Genomic DNA, 23,392 nt, shown 5'->3' on the forward strand with positions numbered 1-23,392 from the left:
TGCAGGCTCCACGAGGACACAGTCTTTGTTTGCCTTGTTCACTACTGAGAGGGTCACTTGGTAAATATTTATTAGAGGAATAAATCAGTGACAAGTTTTATACAGGCTATTGCTTATTTTGTGAAGTACTTTTTGTCTCAAAGAATGACAGTAAGTGGCACCACAGAAATCATCACACACTTGTTCTTTATGGTCTGTCCCTCTGATAAATAAAAGCAGAAGAGGGGATGGAAAGTTTGTCTCTTATTCCTCTTTAGGATTCAGCCCTGATGGAAGCTGAGGGGCCCCAACACGGAGCGGCGACCCCCATTCCTGCCAGAGTGGAATTCAGTATTGTCCTGGCAGCTCCCATGAGAAGCAGGCAGACCCCTGCCTTGGAACCTGAAGCTGAAGAGGGCGAGGATCCACCCTATCAGGGGGCAGAGAGACACGGACTCTTGGAGACCCAGCAGAGACGTGTCAGGGTTGTGAATGATTGTGCAACTGAGGACATGACCTCTTTTCCCATCGAAGCCTCTGCAGATGTGGAGACCGACCAGGAAAGCCTGATGGCTGAGGCCTGTGACACTCCAGAGCATCAGGAGGCAGGGCCCCAGTGCCCAGCGGATAGACAGGCGAGGCCGCCAGCTCCGCCAGAGCTCTGGGCCTGCCCCGGCCAGGGTGGATATCTAGACACGGCCTCAATATCCGGTGAACTGGGTAGCAGCGTGGAGGTGGAATTTAAACCAGAGCTCACTTCTTTGATATTGGAAACCGGACAAGCCGAAGGAGAGGAGGAAACTTCCCCAGACGCCTCTGCCCAGACCAGATGTGGGCCTTGCTGTGAAGAGTACCCTGCGGAGACCAACCAGCCACAGGACTCAGAAAGTGGACCTACCAGGCGGGAAAGTCCAGAGAGAGAAGGGGCCGCGTGTCTCCAGAAGGCCGAGGAGCTGGAGGGACGAGGACTTCAGGGGGAGGGAACTCTGCGGGAGGATGTTTGCTCTGATGGGCTTTCCGGGGAGCAGATGGGAGAGCAGGTTAGCGGAACAGAAGAAGAACAGAGACAAAACCAGCGGCGGATTCAAGACGATGTGATGCTTGCAGAACGAGGAGAAAGCAAGGGCCATAGTGGGGAACTGGGAGGTCTGAGTTCTGGTGAGTGGCACTGGAGGTCTCACGGCCACAGGGATCTAGAACAAGGGGAACAGGAGAGCGGGGAGCTGACGGGGCCAGAGGAGAGGAAGGTGGATGCTCAGTACGAGGAGAATGAAAGCTTAGCGGGGAAATCAGTGAAAGTCGCTGGGAAGCAAGAAGATCAGGGTCTACAGGGGAAAGCGATGCCAGTAGAGGGGCAGGAGGAGAAGGCAGGGTCGAGCGAGGACATGGGCAGTGGGCGTGGGGACACCCTGGGGGCAGGGGGAGAAGAGAGGCACACAGAGGAAGGAGGAGAGCGTGATGTTCTTGCCACACTGGCTCTGGTAGCCCCTGAGGTCTCTTCTCCCCATGACTTGCTTCCAGATGCCTGTTGTCCCACAGCCAGGATCCCCGGGACTCAGACAGAGCCTAGGGCTGAGGAACCGTCCCCTGTAGCTCTGACTCCTGCCCTGGAGCTAGTAGGATGGTCCCAGCAGCTCATTTCTTTACCTCATTCCTTTCCTGCCGCGGAGTCGCCTGACCGAGAAACAGCTCAGTACAACCAGCGAGTGGGCTCTGAGCTGGAGAAGGGGACAGCATCCAGCCGGGGAGAAGAGGGGGTCTCTGTGACCCCTCCAAGGACAGCGGCGTCAGCCCCTCCCAGCCCTCCTGAAGTCTCCCCCGGCATGACTGCCTCATCCTCTGCGGGCCCCCAAGTCGCCTTCTCCAGGAGGGAGCCCTGGGTTGCTGCATGTTCTCCAGAAACGTCCGGAGCCTCTCGACCCACCGACAGCCCATCTCCCTGTGGGGCTTCTGAGAGCTCTGCAGCTGCCCTCCACGGCTTCCCCTCAGCAGGCCAGGCCAGCCCTCAGGGTCCCCCAGGCAACCACACTGGGGTGGCCCAGCACCGGCGGGGCCACTCCTTCCCGGGCTCTCACGGGACAGAACCGACTCCGGACCTGGCGGGAGTATCACTCTCCTTCTCCCACTCAGAGTTGCCCCAGAGACGCCCCAAAGCTGCCATCTATGGCTCTGTGATCCCAAGAAGGGGCAGGAAAGGCGGAAGGGACTGTGCCATCATTCCCGGATCCTCAAGTTCACTACCCGCTCCAGGGCAGGACTCTCAAGAATTGGCCTCAAACCCAGCAAGGCCTGGCAGCCCCCAAAGCAGTCGGCCGTGGGCCTCCACACATCCCTCGGCGTTTGCCCCAGGATCTCCTGCCCATGGCCCTTCCCCACCCACTGTCTCCGTAGATGAGAGGACCCGTGAGCCTCCACCCCCTCCTGCCCCAGAGAAGAGGCGCGTCTGCTCTATGGTGGAGGGAGACGGCCATCGCTCTGTCGTGGTCCCCACGCAGAGACGGTATAGCCATCCTCCCCTGGCCCTAGGTTTAGGGCTGCACGGCCACCCCAAAGGCCCACTGCCCCGAGTTCCTGACCCCCTTGTGGCAAGGCAGCACCGACCCCTGCCCTCTACCCCGGACACCCCCGACCATACTCAGACCTCTTTCTCTCCCAAGAAAAGATACAACAAGCCATTACCCCCAACTCCCGATTTGTCTCAGCCACACCCTTCTCCTGTTTCTTCTTCGAGGAGCTCCAGGATCTACAGGCCTCTCCCCCTGATCCCTGTTGTGAACCCTCCTACTGAACCACCACCGTTACCCCCAAAGTCCAGGGAGAGGAGCAGGCTCACCCAGGGGGGACTCGGAGATTCAGGGGGTCAGGCCAGGACCAGGCCAGTTTGTCAAGAGTGGACCATCTCCCCTCCCCATTCTGCGGGACGTGTCTCCTGGCCTCCGGCCACGGGCAGATCGACAGACCCTTCGCCTCCCGCCAGTAGGAGTAAGAGTGAAGTGCCCCCTGGCATGGCTTTCAGTAACATGACAGCTCTTGTAAGTCCCGCTTTCCTGACCACCCCCTGGACTCTGGAGGTCCAGGGACCCACCTCGGAAGAGCCTGAGGTCCCTGCCAGAAGATCTTTCAGAAGGATCTTCCCCCAGGAAGGAGCCAATGGCCTGAGGAGGTCGGATCTAGGCCGAACAAGGCAGCCAGAGAAGCCCAGCCATCCCCATCTGGAGAAGGCGTCCAGCTGGCCTCACAGACGGGACTCAGGGAGACCAGCGGAGGGCAGCAGTGGACAGGTGGGGGTCCCTAGTGAGGGGTCGAGTAAGCACAAGGACTGGCACCGGCAGGGCCTGCGCAGACCCTCCATCCTACCCGAGGGCCCTTCAGGTGAGTGAGGGGCAAGGACCGCGGTGACATTCGTGTCAGGCCGAGCTCTCTCCAGCCCTTCCTTCCTCACCCGCCTCCTGTCCCCCAGCCTCCTGCTGGCTTCGCTCACCCACCTACACAGCCCCAATGCAGAGGAAAGTCCTTGAGACCCTCTCTGAGCTCACGGCGCTGCCCTTTCTTCTCCTTCCCCTCTGTCTCCATCCATCACCCAACCATGGTGTGCTTTTATTGTGTATCTCTTTTCCCCAAGATTGTTCTGAACCTCCCCCCGCCCCACTCCGCCTCTACTTTCCAGTTACAGAGACCTGCTTGATGTCCTTCCAGTAGAAGAGAAGGCATCTTCTACTTGTCCAGTTCATGTTCTGACACAAGGGGCGGGGACAGACCTGGTACTGTTGTCCTCAGATGCTTTCGACTTCGGCACTGTCCTCTCTCACAGGTTCCCAGTTGAGCCCTTTTACCCACCTACCACCCCCCCACGCCCCACACTGATGCCTGCATCTCCCACTCTAGATCTTACGTTCTTTGGCTCTCTCTGAATGCCCCTTCTGAAGTCCCAGTTACTTTACCCATTTCCATTTTCCGACACAGGAGGTCCAGCCGTGGAAAAATCCCCTAGCCTTTCAGATGCCATTGTTTTTCGGTGAGTCACCCTCTGTCCTAATGGATACGGTTTTACCCTTTTTTCTTAGGATACTGAGATTTTCGTTAGTTGACAAAGGTTCTGGGACCCTGTCTTTTCCAGGGTTAAGGAGGGGAAGAGACAGACCCCAGGTTTCCAGGGTGTAGGGAGACTTTTTATCTATCTGCTTCCGTCAACTCAGTCCAAATCTCCCATCCCTATATAGGCCATGTGGCCCCATGAACTGAACCCCACCCCCGTAAAAAAAAGCTTGACATCCAAAGAAGCTTCAAACTACCCAAAAGTGGGTCAGGCTACAACTTGCCTCTCCAGGGGATTTGGCCCTGACATTCAGTGGTTAGAGGCTGTCTTATCCGTAGTCACCTGGGGCTTCTCCGTGTCTGAAGGCCAGCAAGCACCACGGAGCCCTTCTTGACTCCACAGGGAGAAAAAGCCAAAGGAGGTGATGGGAGGCTTTTCAAGACGTTGCTCCAAGCTCATCAATTCCTGTGAGTACCTTGAAACAGAACTGTGGACCCACATGAGTGTTCTGCCCAAGACTGGAGAGGGGTTCCTGGCTATCAGCCGTGGGGCGGGGATATCTGTAGGGAGAGAGAGATGCCAGGAGAGCCAGAAGCTTGGTGGCTTCTGTTTGTGTGCCTCAACTCCGCAGCCCCCTAATTCTCTCCCTCTGCCGTGCTTCTTCACCCCTGCAGCTCAGCTGCTTTACCAGGAGTACAGCGATGTGTTTCTGAACAAGGAGATCCAGAGCCAGCAGCGGCTGGACAGCCTGACAGAGGCACCGGGGCCCGCCTCCCCCCAGCAGCCCCGAAAGGCCTTGGTGTCCTCGGAGTCCTACCTGAAACGCCTCTCCATGGCCTCCAGCGGCTCCCTCTGGCAGGAAATCCCCGTGGTGCGTAACAGCACTGTGCTGCTCTCCATGACCCACGAAGACCAAAAACTCCAGGAGGTACCGAGCAGGGCGAGGTGGGGCAGGGGAAGGGGCTACGGGAGGGGAAGCAAGGCGCTCTCGTCCTTGTCTCCTACTCCCCTTCGCCACCACGAGCGGGCTGTCCCTACCACGTACTCCCCCCACACACGTGCACCCCGTGACAGTGAGTCATCCCCCTTGAATTGCTTTCTGAATGTCACCGCGCTCCCTCCTCTCTACCTCCTCATGCCATTGCTCATTAACTCCTCCCTGTTATTGGTTTGAGCTCGTACAAAGTGACCATGCCCCTGAGTTTGTTGGGAGGAGTGTGGAGTTAATCTAGTTAATCTAGTTAGTCTAGCTTCAGGCTAGACGATAATTTCCTTCTTCAACCAGGGTTTCAGTCTGCACCAAAGTTTTCCTCTTCAACCAAGGAGCATGCAGGGGCTTTTTGTTGGGTCCCTCGAAGAGTGGCCCTTGCAGCTGTCCTGTGATTTTGGTCTTCTAGAGGCTTTTGAATGACCATCAGTCTCTGCTTGGTCCTTACTTCCAACAGCAAGACCATAGGAAAGGCTGTTGGTCTGACGTTAAGTTACTACCATTAATATGTTTTACGTGGAGAGCTTATCTTAATAATCAATCTGAAATATGGGTTAAAACCTTTCTTCCTGGGAAGACAATAGGGCACAATGGAAAGGCATTATGGAGCAATGTTTAAGTATTTATTTTAGGTTCTGGCTTAAATAACCTGGTTGGGAAGCCCACTTTAATATTTGCTAGCTATTTAACTTTGGCCAAATTACTTGATCTTTCTAAGTTTCTGTTTCCTCATTTGTAAAACTGGGTTGCAAAGAGCTACTGGGAGAATCAAAAAAAAAGGTAAGTTCCTGTTCACAGCAGTACTATTTATAATAGCCAAGACATGGAAGCAACCTAACTGTCCATCAACAGATGAATGGCTAAAGAAGATGTGGTATATGTATACAAACAGACTCACCGACATAGAAAACAAATTTATGGTTGCCCGGGGTGGGAGAGAGGATAAATTAGGAGCTCGTGATTAACAGATGCATATTACTATATATAAAATAGATAAACAACAAGGACCTACTGTATAGTACAGGGAACTATATTCAATATCTTGTAATAACCTATAATGGAAAAGAATCTGTAAAAGAATATATATATATATATGTGTGTGTATGCGTATATATGTGTATATACCTGTATGTGCATGTATATATATATATGTACAACTAAATCACTGCTGTACACTTGAAATGCTGTAAATCAACTACACTTCAATTAAAAAAAATTTTAAAAAAGATAAGTTCCTAGTACATAGTAATCAATCAAAAAATGTCTACCACTTTATTTTTTTTTTACTGAAGTATAGTTGATTTACAATACTATATTAGTTTCAGATGTGGAACATAGTGGTTCAATATTTTTGGATTTTTTATTTAAAGTTATTATAAAATAATGGCTATATTTCCTTGTACTGTACAGTGTATCCTGGTTACTTATTTATTTTATACATAGTAGTTTGTACCTCTTAATCCCATACCCCTGTCTTGCCCCTCCCCTCTTCTCTGTCCCCACTGGTGACCCTAGTTTGTTCTTATATCTGCGAGTCTGTTTCTGTTTTGTTATATACATTTGTTTGTTTTATTTTTAGATTCCACATACAAGTGATAACATAGAATATTTGTCTTTCTCTTTCTGACTTATTTCACTAAGCATAATACTCTCTAGGTCCATCCATGTTGTTGAAAATGGCATAATTTCATTATTTTTGTGGCCAAGTAACATTCCAGTGTGTGTATATATATATATATATGTATATACCACATCTTCTTTATCCATTCGTCTGTTGATGGGTGCTTAGGTTGCTTCAATATCTTGGCTCTTGTAAATAATGCTTCAATATCTTGGCTCTCGTAAATAATGCTGGCATGAACGTTGGGGTGCATGAGTCTTTTTGAATTAGTGTTTTCATTTTCTTTGATATATACCCAGGGGTGGAATTCCTGAATCATATGGAAGTTCTATTTTTATTTTTTTGAGGAACTGCCATACTGTTTTCCATAGTGGCTACACTAATTTATAATCCCACCAATGGTGTACTAGGGTTCCCTTTTCTTTCTCCACATCCTTGCCAGTATTTGTTATTTGTAGACCTTTGATGATAGCCATTTTGCCAGGTGTGAGGTGATATCTTATTATAGTTTCGATTTCCATATCTCTGATGATTAGCAATGTTGAGCATTTTTTCATGTGCCTGTTTGCTATCTTTATATCTTCTTTGGAAAAATGTCTATTCAGTTCTTCTGTCCATTTTTTAATCAGGTTGTTTGCTTTTTTGATATTGAGTTTTATGAGCTGTTTATATACTTTAGGTATTAAACCATTATCAGTCATATCATTTGCAATAGGTTGTCTTTTTGTCAGTGGTTTCTTTTGCTATGCAAAATCTTTTAAGTTTAATTAAGTCCCATTTTTAAAAGTTTTGCCTTTATTTATTTTGCCTTAGGAGATGGATCAAAAAAAATACTGCTACAGTTTATGTCAAAGAGTGTTCCGCCTATGTTTTCTAGGAGTTTTATGGTTTCTGGTCTTACATTTAGGCCTTTAAGTCATTTTGAGTTGATATTTAATGCAATCCCTATCAAAATACCCATTATATTTTTCATAGAACTAGAACAAATAACCCTAACATTTATACAGAACCACAAAAGACCCCAAATTGCAAAGGAATCTTGAGGAAAAAAAACAAAGCTGGAGGTATCATGCTCCCTGATTTCAGACTATACTACGAAGTTACACTAATCAAAATGGTATGGTATTGGCACAAAAACAGACACATAGATCAATGTAACAGAGTAGAGAGCCCAGAAATAAACGCACAAACTTATGGTCCATTAATCTGTGACACAGGAGGAAAGCATATACAATGGAGAAAAGATAGTCTCTTCATAAGTGTGGGAAAACTGGACAGCTACTTGTAAAATAATGAGATTAGAACATTTCCTAACACTGTATACAAAACATTTACTACTTTCATTTCAAATCAGACTGACCTGGGTTTAAATCCTGGATCACCATTTACTAGCTGTGTAACATTAAGCAAGGTATATAACTTCACTAAATCTCAGTTTACTCATCTAAAAATCAAGGATAATAATGACTACTTTTCAGGGTTGCTGTGTGGTTTAAATAAAACAACACCTATTTGGCTTTTAGCATGGTATCTGGTATATAGTTTGATACACACATTAGTGCCATATCCTCCCTCTTTCAGAAGTGGGAAGGAGTAAAATTTTGGCCGTAAGGACTTATGGATAAACAGTGCTTTTACCAAGCCAAACAGGTATACATTTTTAGGTTTTTTGAAGCTCACACTTGGGGGCCTTGTGCTGACCTCAACTTTTAAAGCATATGGAAGATATTTAGAAAATCACTGGTCTGCCCATATTTATGGACCAAACAGTGGGCAGATGATTTGAACCCTAGCTCTCTTTCACCAACTCCAGAATTCAAGGAAGTCCACCAGGGCTCCTAGGCCAGCCCTGGTCTCACATTTCTGAGAAGAAAAGCCTCTATACTTATACACATATGTTCCTTTCCTGAATTAGCACTTCTGGGAAAAAGTGCTTCACTGACTCCATTTCTTTTGACTGTCATAACATCTTTGTGAGGAGGGCGTCACTATATCTATACAGATAAGAAAACTGAGGTTCAGAGAGGGTACATGAGCCACCCAAAGTGATATACTCAGTGAATGTTAGAGCCAGGACGCAAATGAACCTTCAGTGTCCTGGTTCAGTGTTGTCGTGTGTGAGCGGCCTCCAGCCGTGTCATTAGTTATCCAAGTCACCACCACGGTGTGTGTGTGTGTGTTCTTTCTCTTTCCTGTCCATGCATCTGTCTTGAAGCTGCATACTTGAATGAAGAATAGAGAGCAGGGCTGTGAGTCACTGTGTCTCCTGCTGGAACTTCCCAATAACTGGGCTGTTTCCATTAAACCACAATTGCGCCATCTCCTTCTCAAACATCCTGCTTCCTTCCATTGCTCCTCAAACCTCAAATTACCTTCATCCCCTAAATCTGTTCCTCTTCCAGTGTTCTCTAGTTCAGTAAGGAACTCTGTCATTCACCCAGTTAAACTCAAAAACTGAGGCATTAGCTTTGACTCTTCCTGTTCTTTCAGCCCCTATTTCTAGCAAATAAACAAGCCCTTCCAAATCTCTCTCCTATATAATTATGAAATTGGCTTACCTCTCCCCATCCCCATGGCTATTTAGACTTTCGTCTCTCCTCTGGAATTACTGTGACGCTTCCCTAACATGGCTCTCTTGCCCCCCTCTAATCTTTTCTTCATACTGTGCTCAGAAATATCTTTATACAGTAGGAAACAAATTAGATCAAGTTAGTCCCATACATAAAGCCTCTTTTCATTTCCCCACTGTCTTAAGTCTAAGCTATTTTACCTTCTTTACATAATCCTCCAGACCTCCTCTCTGCCTCTCCAGCTTCCTCTCCGACCACTACTTTGGTACCCTTGGTTCCAAGGATACTCAGTTTATTTGAGTTTCTTGAAAGCATCTTTTTCTCTTCCACCTTTGAGGGTTTGCACATGTTTTTCCCTCAGCTTCAAAGGTTCTTTCTCTCTCCTCCCTGATATCGGGTTGGACTCTGGTGTTGACTGTGAGCTCTAAAAGGATCCGTCTTGTTAACCGCTCTACCCCTGAAATATTACACAGTGGCTAACATACGCCAGGGATTCAATAAATGTTTTTAATTAGTCTTCCTCCTCCCTAATCTCCAAGGCCAAATTTGAGCTGATTGTGTCAGAGGCCTCCTACCTGCGCAGTCTACATATAGCCGTGGATCATTTCCAACATTCAGAGCAGCTCCGGGCCACCCTTTCCAACCAGCATCATCAATGGCTCTTCTCTCGTTTACAGGATGTGCGTGACGTCAGCACCATGTGAGTTTCCCCTTCTCCCAAATACCACTCACTCAGCCTCACTCTCTTTAGTCTGTAAACCTCTCATTGGCTTTTTCCTTTTTCAGAACCCTCTCATTGCTCCCTCCATGATTCCCAGCGGCTACAGGGATAGAGAGAGCAAAGAGAGGAGAATGTGAGTGGGTGGTTGGGAACAGTAATGGGTAAACGAATGAGAAAGGCTTCCCGGGTTGAGGTTTTGCGTGTGCTGTGGGCATGCAGAGCATTGGAGATGACGTGGGAAACATCTGAAGATCAGAAAACCAGAACAGGATGAAAAGAAGAACAAGAAATGGGATATTAGGACCAGAGAGTTAGATCAGAGGCAAATGAACGGCAGCCTCGGAGAGAACTCTAGTGCATGGCAAGCAACACAGAGCTAAGGACAGTCAATAGAAGTTATTGACTAATGGAGGGAAGAAGTAACAAGCTCAAGCTATAGCAGGGGTCAGCCGACTCCTCACTTGAGACCCACAAGTCTGATGAGACTTGTTTTAATCCTGTACAGGTTCCTTTCAGACCTGGAAGAGAACTTTGAGGGCAACATCTTCACCTTCCAAGTGTGTGATGTGGTTCTGAGCCATGCCCCCAACTTCCGCCGGGTCTACCTGCCTTATGTCACCAACCAGACCTACCAGGAACGCACCTTCCAAAGTCTGCTGTGAGACCTGATCCCCATCCCATCCCCACGTGGGCCCTGCAGTGACCTTGCACCAGACCCCCAATACCCAGCCCAGAGGGCTACCCCGAGAGCACATGTTCTTGTGCCTTCTCTGTGATCTCAAGCCCCACCCCGCTTCCAGATCAGACGCCCTCAGCCATCACATCTGGAGCTCCTGTACATTGGACCCCACCATTCTTTCCCGACCTACAGGCGTTCCACCGAGCCCCCACTCCCCACGCCTTCACTGTGCCCCACAATACTCACCAACCCCCCCTCACCCAAGGCTCCCTGCCCACACAGGACTAGCAACAGCAGTTTCCGAGAGGTCCTGGAGAAGCTGGAGAGTGACCCCATCTGCCAACGCCTTTCCCTCAAGTCCTTTCTCATTCTGCCCTTCCAGCGCATCACCCGTCTGAAGCTGCTGCTCCAGGTAGAGCAGATCCCACCTCAGCCCACCCCCTTAATCCAAAGGACTATCCTTTCTCCTGCCACTCTCCCACCCCCTGTGGACAGTGTGAGCGGTCTCCCGTATCACCACCCCCACTCTCCTTTCTCAGAAATATTTGCTGCTAAACTTTTGTTCCTGAACTTCTCCATTCACCCACCCTCAATCGCCTCTTCCTGTTTGCCCATCCCTTCTTTCCATCTGGCTCCCGCCTACGGTTTGTTCTGTAGAACATTCTGAAGAGAACACAGCCTGGCTCCTCGGAGGAAGCAGAGGCCACGAAGGCACACCACGCCCTGGAGGAGGTAGGCAGCTACCACCGCTACTCGGACCCCGGGATTGCCCTTCACAGAGAGCTCTTCCCCTGCCCCGGCCCGTGACTCCAGAAAGTACAGGCCCCTCAGCTACCTCACTGCACCTGCCAAACCTCCAAGCATTCATACCCCACAGCCTCAAGGACACTCCATGCCAAGGGACTATGCTCTCCTACCACAATCCCCAGATTAAATCTTACTTTCACGCGGCCCAGGAATGTTCTGTCAGGTCTCTACAAAGTATACCACAGTCCTAGAGCTTCAGCGTCTTGCTGTATTGGCTCCCTTCCAGGCTGGTGCAAAGACTAGAGCTAATCACAGCCAGTTTCCAGATTTCTTGCAGGGGACACAAAGCCAAAGCCTCTAACAGGGATCTCTTCCTCTCTCTTCACCCTGCTGAACACGCAGCTGATCCGAGACTGCAATAATAACGTCCAGCGGATGCGACGGACGGAGGAGCTGATCTACCTGAGCCAGAAGATCGAGTTTGAGTGCAGAGTAAGTTAGTCCCTTGGGTCCCCACCCTGCCGGGAAGCAGATCCCACAGGTCACCTTCTATCACAGAACCATCTTGCTCACGGTATCCCAGTCTCTAACCTGATCTCTGCACACCTTCTGTTCTGCCCTGTTTCTGGGTTACCCAAATGCCTACTTCAGTCTCCACGATATATTGTTAAGTGGGAAAGGGGAAATGCAGCCCTCTGTGTGTTATATAGTATCTTACCTTTGGTGGAAAAGTAGGGTAAAAATCTGTATATGCATTTGCTTGTGTATACAGAAAGAAACTCTGGAAAGATACATAAGAAATAAAGGACAGTGGTTACCTGAGGGGGAGAGGGTGCCTTTGGAACTGGGCAGATGAGAGAGAACTTATCAACGTAAGGCTTTATAAAGATACATTTTTGGTACTTGAAGTATTCAATATTTTATTACGTCTCCGTCTAGTCTAACCAAAGCAGTATAAAATTGAATCCAAATATAGAGCCAAAATCTCTCATCCAAATACAAATTTAAAATAGACATTCCACGTTCAGATTTCAACTCAGAACAGATACCATCCTTACCTCCCAAGAAGAGAGGGAAAATCCCTTATCTACGTACTAATCATTGTTCAATACCCTTATCACTACCCAAACTCCAGCTCTAGGCAGAGCCCACCTGCTTCTCTTTATTCTCATCCCCACATCTGATTCCGACTGCTACTCTCCTGTCTCTGGTTATAATCGAAAACGGATGTCAGAACCACCCTAAACTTCTAACATCTAAGAGACATATCATACTGTTCTCTGCTTTGTTTGTTCACATGCCCCAGTCGGGTGCGCCCATCTCTTCTTCAGTTCCAGCTTCTAGGGCTGAGCTTTCTCATGTAGTCACTCTCATGGGATGGACCGTAGGCACCTTCCATTTGCCTGAGCTGGGGACATGGGAGCCACGCCGCAGTAGACAGTGGTAGTTAGACGGTTCCGAGAGAAACAGAGTTTAAGCGGATGGGTCACGAGCAAGGAGGAAGATGTGAAAGAGGTGATTGTCAGGGGCGGGACTTATGAGGAGGAAGCATGGTGAGGGGGGCAGGCCCGGGAGAAAGCCTCGTGCTTGTCCCGTCTGTGACACCGTCTTCTTTCTCTTCCCTGCTCTGTAGATATTCCCGCTCATTTCACAGTCACGCTGGCTGGTGAAGAGCGGGGAGCTGACGGCCCTGGAGTTCAGTGTCTCCCCAGGGCTGCGGAGGAAGCTGAGCACACGCCCAGTCCACCTGCACCTCTTCAATGACTGTCTGCTGCTGTCTCGGCCCCGAGAGTCAGTGACTGGAATGGGAGGCCAGAGCACAAGGGGGAAATGGGAGGAGGCGGGAGGGAAGCACTAAAGGGCCAGGGAAGGGTCGTGTGCCTATAGAGGAACACTTCTCAGTGGCTCACCCCATGGAGGCCAGGTCATGACCCAGAGAGGAGGAAAACGGTCCAAAGCGAAAAAGGGGATCCCACCGAATTATATCCCGAGATCGCCTGGCAGGACCTGGACCATGTTATAGACACAGAGCAAAACGCAGCAAATTAGCTTATCACATTTTCAGATCAGTCTGTTTGTGCTTTCTCTGGGCTGGGCTCGGCCTACTAGCCTAACATCGATACTTAGCCACTTCTTTTGTCCTGAGGGCCTTAGAAACTTTATATTGGCTCTGTTTCTTCATCTCTTTGAAGCGGTAAAGCATCCGTTGCACTGGATATGTGCTTTGCCAAGCCATTGACAACTCTCTCTTGGGAGCAAGTTGACACCATCTTCTGGTTTTTATGAGAATTTGCAGGCCGCAGATGCTAAGGCCAGGGATTTTGAATTGGCAAAAGATATGAGGGTGGAGGAAGCATGGTAACCCTAGAGTCAGGCTGAAAAGCCTTGTATTTTGCAGGGGTAGCCGCTTCCTGGTATTTGACCACGCTCCCTTCTCCTCCGTCCGAGGGGAAAAGTGTGAAATGAAGCTGCATGGACCTCACAAAAACCTCTTCCGACTCTTCCTGCGGGACAACGCACAGGGCTCCCAGGCTGAGTTCCTCTTCCGCACCGAGACTCAGTGAGATGGGGCTGGGCAGGGGATCTGGAGGGAAGGGAGGGAGGACAGCCCGGCAAGAAAGTGGGACCAAGGCAGAAAATGTGTCCAGAAAACAGCCACAGTACCGCTTAGTCCATTCTGGACTGGGGAGCATATCTAGAGCATACTAAACCCAGACTCCTAGAGCTAATAAATGACTTACAGGAGACTGGGTGGGAGAAGGTGTAAAGTCGCCGTCACTACCAAGCCTTAGCGTCTATTATGCTAAGAAGAGCAAAGTCTGTGTAATTGGATTACTGACGTCCACAGTTGAAAGTGTATAAGCCAGACATTCCTCAGTGCCCAAGGCTGGTGGGGCATAGATGTGATAAGACATGAAAAAGGTAAGCACTGGGGTGCCTTCAGCTTTCTTTGCTCCCACCTTCTAACCCAGTCCTCTGCTGAGCAGAAATCCATAGCGTTGAGAATTTTGATTTGCTCATCTTTTTAATATTAATAATAATAACATACATCCACACATATAAACACTGTGAAGAGTATTAAAAATAATACCTATAAAATCTGGTACACAGTATCTACCTTAATGAACAATTGTAGCTATTATTGCCGTTATAAAAGATATAAGAAATCTCTCCTTTAAAAAGTTTGACGAGATACTTAATGGTCTGAACATCCTCATGTTGTAGACACTTTGCATTTTTGTCCCTTAGAAGACACTTCAGGGTAGGATCAATAATACCTGCCCTCAGGCTTCCCTGGTGGCGCAGTGGTTGGGAGTCCGCCTGCCGATGCAGGGGACACGGGTTCGTGCCCCGGTCCGGGAAGATCCCACATGCCGCGGAGCGGCTGGGCCCGTGAGCCATGGCCGCTGAGCCTGCGCGTCCGGAGCCTGTGCTCCGCAACGGGAGAGGCCACAGCAGTGAGAGGCCCACGTACCACAAAAACAAAAAACAAAAAAAAACCTGCCCTCACTTATGGAACAGAGGGGCTGGTACAGGTGCAAACCGTCACCTAAGTCAAGTAATCAGATACAGACTCGTGTTCTTTGTGTAGCACTTTGGGCAGCATCTTCCTGGAACGGTAATAGTGTCAGCTCTCAATTACTCCAGGATGTTTGGAAGCAGAGGTGAAGGTAATACAAAAACCTTCAGATAATTACAAAATTAGGCTTGGATTATATTACATGACCAAAACAATAGTAGGTATATCTCCCTGATCTAATCATGATTACAGAATAATTTTCATCTCTGAGATATTTGATTGAAGGAAGGTAGGCAGAAGAGTGTCAAAAAGGATGCAAAGCGATAGCGGGAATCTCAACCGAGATGAACACTTTGCTTGGTACGCTTCCCAAAATGGAAAATCTACATGTGCATAATTGACAGCTGACTTTATGCCCCTACTTGAAAGATACGAGATGCCATTAAGAAGATAAGCTTGGAAAGAGAGGCGGAAAGATAAAGGATGATAAGACACATGAACATATAGTTCATGATCCTGTCAAATTTCCATCCAAGGGGAGTCCCATTGACTTTTGTCCTGGATATCACTGAACTAGACAACTTTTTGAACTAGACAAGTCCTTCCCACGGTCCCTTCCCTTCCCTGTCATTGGCCCCTGTCCTATACCCCACCCCCCTCAGAGCTGCAGTTGAAGCAATGACCCTGCTTTGTTTTCTAGAAGTGAAAAGCTTCGCTGGGTCTCAGCCTTGGCCATGCCAAGAGAGGAGTTGGACCTTCTGGAGTGTTACGGTGAGTGAAGGTCTAAGGGGGAGAGAAAAATGGGGGGGTCAGAAGTCTCCTTTAGATGCAGGAGTTTAGGACGCTGGGTAGTAACTCAGGTAGGCTTCTATTTATTACTTTTGTCCAGAATTTCAGAGTGGAGGGCTGGTCACTGGAGCTTAAACACCTGAGATGCATCTGCTTCAAGTTGCTCATCACCATGGCAGTGCCTCCGCCCCAGCACCATACATTCCTTGCCTTGGGCAATAGTTTGCTCTTTTAAAATATCTGTAGATTAGATAGATATTTAGATTTTACTGACTTGAAGTTCTTGGGGAAATAGGGGGAGAGCGTCCATCTGGAGTAGGGGTTGGGGAGGATAGCAACACAGTAGATTTGTCCTGAGCACAACCCCTCCTGTACAGGATGACCTGAGACACTGCCCCTACCCCAGGCTTCCAGGTACTCATGGGCAACCACAGGCACACACATTAGGAAGTGTCTGCATTCATGCTAAGAATGGACTTCTCGGTCTCATGTAAGCCCCACAGTTGTCCTCCAGCAAGGATCCTCTAATTCATATCCGAGAGGAACTGAATTCAAAGGAACACTGAGCCTTTAGTGACTCAAAAGAACAAACAAATACAAGGAGCTTTGTAAAAGGAAGTGGGAGAACCAGGCTGTAAATGGAGTTCTACTCAGTGTTCAATCTATCTGCTGGGCTTCAGTTCCCCAGTAGGTAAGGAAGGCAAGATAATTCTTCCTCCTTTACTGTGATCTTGTGAATGGCATATATGGATGAGCTTTGGAAATACAAGTACAGATAACAATGCAGTGTTCTGTTTATTTTCTAAGAGAGCCAGTGCAGTGTGGTAGAGCAGAAAGAGCCATAAACCCATGTACGATAGAAGGCTGTGGGTCAGGCGTACTCTGGGGCATCTTATTTGGAGCTTCAAAACTGTGGAAATTTCTCCTCGCTCACGAAGATATAGACATACAAAAAATCCAGAATTTCCTTGATCAACTCAGTCATTTATAGATGAGGAAGGGTGTTCAGTGCCTTGCTTAGATCATACCTCGAACCCCACTGGATAAGTCTCTTCTAGTCCCACATCTTGTACCATGAAGAGAATGAAGAATGAGTCACAGACTCAGAATTTGCAAATTAGTTGGAGAGGCAGAACACAAACATGAAACAGTTAGGTGGTGAAAGATAAACGGTTTGCCATAGACAGTCAGGTTTTTTTGGTTTTGGTTTTTGTTTTTGCGGGTATGTGGGCCTCTCACCGCTGTGACCTCTCCCGTTGAGGAGCACAGACTCTGGACGCGCAGGCTCAGCAGCCATGGCTCACGGGCCCAGCCGCTCCGCGGCACATGGGATCCTCCCGGACCGGGTCACGAACCCGCGTCCCCTGCATCGGCAGGCGGACTCTCAACCACTGTGCCACCAGGGAAGCCTGACAGTCAGTTTCAAAGGAGTTTAGAATCCGTTGAGGACAATCAGGGAAGGTTTCAGTGGGAAGATGGGTCTTTAGCAGAATATCAATTATTTGTAATAATGAGTCACCAAAAGGTGGTCACAACCTATTTCTCCATCTTTGCTGGGGAAATAGAATTTCTGATTCATTTCAAGTCTGGCATTTCTATTTCCTTATCAACCATTTTGTTCCCTGGTAGAATATGAAGACTTTTCCAATTGTCTTTCTTGTGCGTAACTTTCAACAGCCCAAACTTTCTATCTCCCGAGTCCTCCCAAGCTCCCCCTGCAAGTCCTTTCTCATGTTCTAGTCGCCTGCCTTTCCTAACCTTTGTCACACTCTCTCCCAAAGAGTCCCCACAAGTACAGTGCCTTCGAGCCTACAAACCCCGAGAGAATGACGAGTTGGCACTAGAGAAGGCAGACGTGGTGATGCTGACTCAGCAAAGCAGTGATGGTAAGAGGGAGAGTCCACGAGGAGCAGGCTGGGCATTGAAGGTGGGACACTATGGGTGGATGTCTTCATTTCCTAAGGCTGCTCTAACAAAGTAGCACAAGTTGGGTGGCTTAAAACAATAGAAGTGTATTCTCTCATAGTTCTGGAGACTAGACGTCCAAAATCAAAGTGTTGGCAGGGCCGTGCTCCCTCTGAAGACCCTAGGGGAAGGTCCTTCCTTGCTTCTTCCAGCTTCTGGTGGCCCCAGCTTCCTTGGCTTGTGGCAGCGTCACTCCGAGCTCTCTCTCTTCCTTCTGTGTGTGTGTGTGTATGTGTCCAAATTTCCTTCTTTTCATAAAGATACCAATTATATTGGATTAATGGCACACTCTACTCAAGTATGACCTCATCTTAACTTTACCAGTTACATCTGCAACAACCTTATTCCCAAATAAGACCACATTCTGAGTTACTTGGGCTTAGAACTTCAGCATGTATTTGGGGAGAATACAATGCAACGGGTAAGAGTGGAGAAGGCTCAGGAACAGGCAGCTGTGGACTGTGCCAGACCTACAGCAGCCAGGGTGAGTGCACGGGGCGGCTGGATTTCCCAGACTGCGGCCTCTCCGGTCCTATCAGCCTTACAGTTCAGAAGAATTTCTGGGAAGGAGGTCTGGGGGAAATTACTGTGGGTCTTTTCCAGGTAATTCTTCTTCCCACCCACCCTGTGCCCATAGGCTGGCTGGAGGGCGTGAGACTCTCCGATGGGGAGCAAGGCTGGTTCCCTGTACAGCAAGTGGAGTTCATTTCCAACCCAGAGGTCCGTGCACGGAACCTGAAGGAAGCCCACCGAGTCAAGACTGCCAAACTACAGCTGGTGGAACAGCAGACCTAGCTGTTTTCTGGGAGGAATCCCCTGAGCTGAAGGACAAGATGTTCCTGCACAGGGCTGGCCCCAGAATCTGGCCACAGAGGCCTTCTGTGCACCAGGAACTAGACCTCCTGAAACCCAAGGACGACACCGAGCTGCCAGTCGCTAGTCCCAGGCCTCCGTTTTTTGTGCTTTGTGCTTGGTGGGGGGATTTTCAGGGACTTTGCACTGGACTCTGGGAACCTTTTCTCATAGGAAAAGGGACCAATGGGGCCTAAGCCAACGAACTTTACTTCTACTACCCTGCAGTACTTAAACGTTCTCTGCTTCCAGAGTACCAATTCCAGTGACCAGAGTTTCCATCACGGCCGTGTGTTAAAGAGAATCTGACCTCAGCCCACTGGAGGGAGCTGTTTAAGGGGGATGAACACATCAGTTGGGAGGGTTAACCTGGTGACCTTTTAAGGTATCTTCCAACCCTAGAGATATCCCATAATTGTCAGGGCGAGGTCAGTGCCTGCGTCTCTGGGATCCATCGGTGGCTATGTGAGGGCGATCCTCTCTCACTCTAATAAACTTGGCACTTCTCCGAGTGTTTTCTCCCCAGACCCCGGAACAAGGTTCAGAACGTGGAATCCTATGAGGATTCCAGCCTATTTGATTTAGGTGTCATGAAGGACCACGGTGGTGCCTGGGTTATGGTAGTAGTCGACTCTCTTTGACTCCTCAGAGTTTGGGCGCTTTTTCTGCTTGTTATGGCCTCAGAGGTTGTATAAGGAATTAAAATGAGTTGATGGGTGATGAATACCCCATTCAAACCTTCTTTTTTACTGAACCCACAAGTTAAGGTCTAAGCTAGTTTAGGTGGATTTGGAAATCCTACTCTGACCATTCATGAGTTTATATTTTGACTTGAGTTATTGTGAAGGTATCATTACCTCTGTTTCATCCTCTTTGTGAGAAGCAGCATGGGGTAGAATCCTAGACTCTAGGAAAGAGTCTGAGAATCCAAGTCACGAGACCTAAATTCCAGTCACCGCCGGCCACGATGCAGCTTGTCCACGTCTCAGTTTCCTTCAGTGTAAAATTCAAGATCGAACCAATTAGCCTCCAGACTCCCATCCAACTCTATGATGTATGATTCTCTGTCTCCCCTCAGGTTGCCTTTCTCAGTTGAAGAACATCACCCTTTACCTTTTTTTCTCATATTGAGCCCTCATACAGCAGTGGTAGCGTCATCTTTTAAGTGGGCTCACTGTGGTTCTTCCCTGGACATTCCACCACTCTGGTTTATCTTTAGGGGGCCTCGAAAGTAGCATTGCATTGCAGCTTTGTACAAAGGTAAGAATAATATGGTAAACTTTGTCCCATACCCAATTAATGATGATATGACATAGTAGTACCACTTCTGATAAGACATTTTGTTTTTAATCCATTCTCAAATGTAAGTTAGCTTGCTTAATCCTTAGAAAAGTTATCACTATAGTAATTAAGTTTGGGTTAATATTAATTTATCCTAAACAGGCTGACACTGCTAAAAAAAAATCGAAAATAGGGATGACTTCAGAGAAGTTCGATGGAGATTTTTCACTCTTTTCATAAAGCTAGCTTTTTATTATTAATATGTGATATATTAGTATGTATGTATTATAAGTAAACTAACAACAGATTCTTTCTTAATAGCAATAACAGTAATTAGAATCCAAATTTTTTGTTCACACCAGTATTTGAACACTGGCCATATGGCTCAAACAGAGTCATATCCAACCTTATATTTTCCAGGCGAACTCTCCCTTGTTTTCCCAGAGAGGTAACATATCAACGTCTGAATGATACACATGTAAAAGAATGTTTTTAGTTGAATGACTGCTTCCTTGCTTGAAGTTGCTAAGACTTTCTGAGCACCTTCACAGCTGACTTCTATAAGACCGAAACTGTCTTTAGGAATTTAATATATATTTGTTTAATCAGGTTATTCTCACCTAATCTGGGAAATTAAGAGACAATTGGCTTCAACTTGTCTTTAGATCCTTGGTTTTAAAAACAAACAACAGCTTAGGTATGAGTAATCTTTCCTGAACTGAATTACTAATTTTTTTATACTTTAGGTTTCAGAAAGTTGGGCACAGTTCTACTTATTGTCCCTTCCTTCTTCAGATTTCCAGAATTTAACTCAATTTTTTCTTTAATCCTGCTTGGCATCAGTGTGTTAGAAACTTAGCAATTTCTTATGAGAAATTCTGAAAACAACTGTATTTGAGGCATATATGAATATACAGTATTTTGTTGGGTTTTTTTGAGCTAAACCAGGTAGGAATAATGTCTTCAGGAGACATAAACCACAGTCCTTTTCATTGGTCCTTTGCTGAATTGTAACAAGCTTGGAGCTTAAAATCCTATAGATATATGCTGAATCACTTCCTTTGGGCCCTTGACCACGTTGAATTTCCTTCTGTCACTTTTACCTACTCACAACTTAGAGTGCTACTTTGTAAAGTTGATTTTCACCATCAACTTTTCCCTTAGAGTTAACTGTGATCTTAAGATTTTTGTGCAGTAGTTGCTCTGTCAGTCATTTATAATGACTTTAATAAGATCAGCTTGCATGTTAGTATCCGGAAGGCTCACAGTTGGAGATGTGTTTATTCTCCCTAATTTTGTTTTCTCTTAAACAACTTCTATATCCGCGACACGAGGATTTTGGTCCTAGGATGACTGATTTTTTTTTTTTTTTAATTAGCCTTTGGGATAGAAGTTGTTTAAACGTCTTTGAAAATGTAAAGAAATTACGTTCACTGGCTCTCCTTCTTTTACACACATATTTATCCCCCTGAAATAAACCCAATATCCTTTTGGACCCCATGTTGCTCTACCCATAATTGTCTGCGTGCTTTAAGGTATTTAGTGCCCTTATCATAACCTCTTCTCGTTAATGAGGTCAAATTAGAAATGCAATATTTTGGTAGGGTAGCCCTTTATAGACACGACCGTTCCTCACCCACCTACCCCGAGACACATCACTGAGACTTGTGCGTGTTTGTACATGGTTTTCCAAACCTCTGCGTAAATACCTCTTGGTGGTGGTGACTGCCCTATCACTCACACAGTTCAGTTACCTTAGAGCCGCATTTGCTGTTAACATGACTCAGGAGCTGCGAGATTACAGCAGCTCAAAGCCTGTTGTTCAGTGCAATCTTCTAACTCTGCAATCAGGTGTGCCAGGGGGCCAAAGGTTACAAGCAAATGAGCTAAAGGGAAACAGGTACCAGACTTAGTCATGATTCAAATAGACTGAGAACATTCTCTATACTTAATGGCTTTTGACGGATTTCTTCCAACGCACCCGTTTTCAATGACAATTACGGAGTGGAAATTTCACTGTCCTCTTCCTTGGAAGAGGAAGAAGCAAAGCATGCCTTCAGTCTGCAGAATTCTCAGGGAAGGTCCCCTAAGCGAGGCTACGGCACAAAGAAGACTCGGGGAGTACAGGTGAGTGGGAGCTTGTGAAGGAAAGGAGCTGTGTTGGTGTGAGCTGTAAGCTTTTTCCAAGCTGGTGAGGGAGCTCAGAGGGAGTGACTACAGATCCGGGCTGCTTGGTGCATGAGTCACGGCCCGGAGGGCTAGAGCCTGCTGCAGGGAGGGGCCTGAGCCTGGCCCGCAGAGTTCCCCAGGAGCACCAATGGGCAGAAAGATATTCTCCTGGCAGTTTACCTGAGCGATTCAGAGAGGCAGTTGTCTGTGAACAATGCAAATGGAAAGCCAGGAGTAGAGCAGGAGCTGCGTCAGTCTGCACCGAGTGAGATGGAGGTTCTGAATCTGCTCACAGGCCACAGGGCTCCAGGGAGAAAGCTCGGACTCTGCTGGGAAAAGTGGCTGAGGGCGACTGACCGTGGGAGACCATGGGAGAGTCCACGAGAGTCACAAATCCAGCAAGAGACTTCAGCCATCACAGAAGCAGTCTCAGGGAGAAAAGGAAAATGCAGAAGGAAAAGAGGGAGGGATCCGTGGGTGAGGCTCATCCAGCCAGTTCTAGAGCGTTTCCTTATTGAGGTCAACCCCGTGGGACTGAGACAGTCATCCACTGTTGGAGTGGAAAGAGCCCTAAAGATCTTTGTGTCTAACCCCTTCACTGTCACAGTGGAGCCTGGTGAGGGGACATGATTTGCAGGCCACTCGCCGGTGAGTTGTAAACTGCAAATCAGAACTGCCTGCCCTTTACCTCTAGGATGTAAGCACGTGATCTGCTGAGTGTGTGCTGCTCACGAAGGGCTGAGGGTGACTTGCCATAAAATGCAAAGATTGAGTAAACAGAACATGTGGAGGCAGATGATTTCTGAAAAAGTGAGAGGAGCTGGTGGTCAGACTTGTGGAATGATTAAGAGGCAGGTTTTAGTGATTGGATTGAGCTTGGCCAGGCAACAGACTGGAAAGAAAGATAAGGAGTGGTTTTTGCAGCCATTCGTCATCCTTACACAGCAGGGCCCTAAGAACTGGAGAGTCTCAGGAGTGCGTGCGTGCGTGCATGCGTGTGTGTGTGTATCTGTGTGTTCAGCTTTATGGGAGGAAAGGACAAGAGGATCTTTAATAGAAGTTGGAATCTATGCAGAGAGACTGGGCTTCCTCCTTGAAATCAAATGATACTGGCATTAACAAATAAAAGGGGGAAAAAAGATGAAGGAGTTTCCAGTTGGAAATCAAAGAAAATGATGTATAAAATATTTTTCAAACATTTGACAGTTGAGTCCTTTGGATTGATTCTGGGGAGACATTTTAGTTCACTGGGTATGAAAATGTACCTGATTTCACTGATCCAAATAACAAAGAGTTATAGTAAGTGGCAGAAAAGTCAAACCAAAATGAATAATGGGCAGGAAGGTAAAATAAAGAAGTGGGCAAATTGGGACACTTGGGAAGATTCAATGCTTGTTGTGGCTCGGAGGGGGGGCTCTGAATAACAGATTGCACCCCTGGTGGCTACAGGAATATGGATTGGGACAAGGGTGCCA

At 47.6% G+C, this 23,392-nt stretch overlaps 1 protein-coding gene across 1 annotated transcript; it reads left to right on the plus strand.

Moving 5' to 3' along the window:
* Nucleotides 1–269: 269 nt before the first annotated feature.
* Nucleotides 270–18,410, plus strand: ARHGEF5 (Rho guanine nucleotide exchange factor 5). Its single transcript, XM_065883606.1, has 14 exons — nucleotides 270–3,351; nucleotides 3,943–3,994; nucleotides 4,418–4,482; nucleotides 4,690–4,943; nucleotides 9,734–9,894; nucleotides 10,421–10,573; nucleotides 10,877–11,006; nucleotides 11,252–11,326; nucleotides 11,744–11,833; nucleotides 12,975–13,132; nucleotides 13,740–13,901; nucleotides 15,562–15,632; nucleotides 17,432–17,536; nucleotides 18,253–18,410. The coding sequence occupies exons 1-14, from the start codon at nucleotides 270–272 to the stop codon at nucleotides 18,408–18,410; spliced, it is 4,716 nt and encodes a 1,571-aa protein (XP_065739678.1).
* Nucleotides 18,411–23,392: the final 4,982 nt, after the last annotated feature.

The sequence above is a fragment of the Phocoena phocoena genome, chromosome 9, assembly GCF_963924675.1.
Source record: "Phocoena phocoena chromosome 9, mPhoPho1.1, whole genome shotgun sequence".
Taxonomy (NCBI): Eukaryota; Metazoa; Chordata; class Mammalia; order Artiodactyla; family Phocoenidae; genus Phocoena; species Phocoena phocoena.

What these genes read in the sequence shown, in the direction of transcription:
- ARHGEF5 (XM_065883606.1), top strand. Translation starts at nt 270, where the DNA reads ATGGAAGCTGAGGGGCCCCAACACGGAGCGGCGACCCCCATTCCTGCC. An exon ending in GTGCGTGACGTCAGCACCAT is followed by an intron (nt 9,895 to 10,420) that starts GTGAGTTTCCCC and finishes AATCCTGTACAG; the next exon opens with GTTCCTTTCAGACCTGGAAG. An exon ending in CACACCACGCCCTGGAGGAG is followed by an intron (nt 11,327 to 11,743) that starts GTAGGCAGCTAC and finishes CTGAACACGCAG; the next exon opens with CTGATCCGAGACTGCAATAA.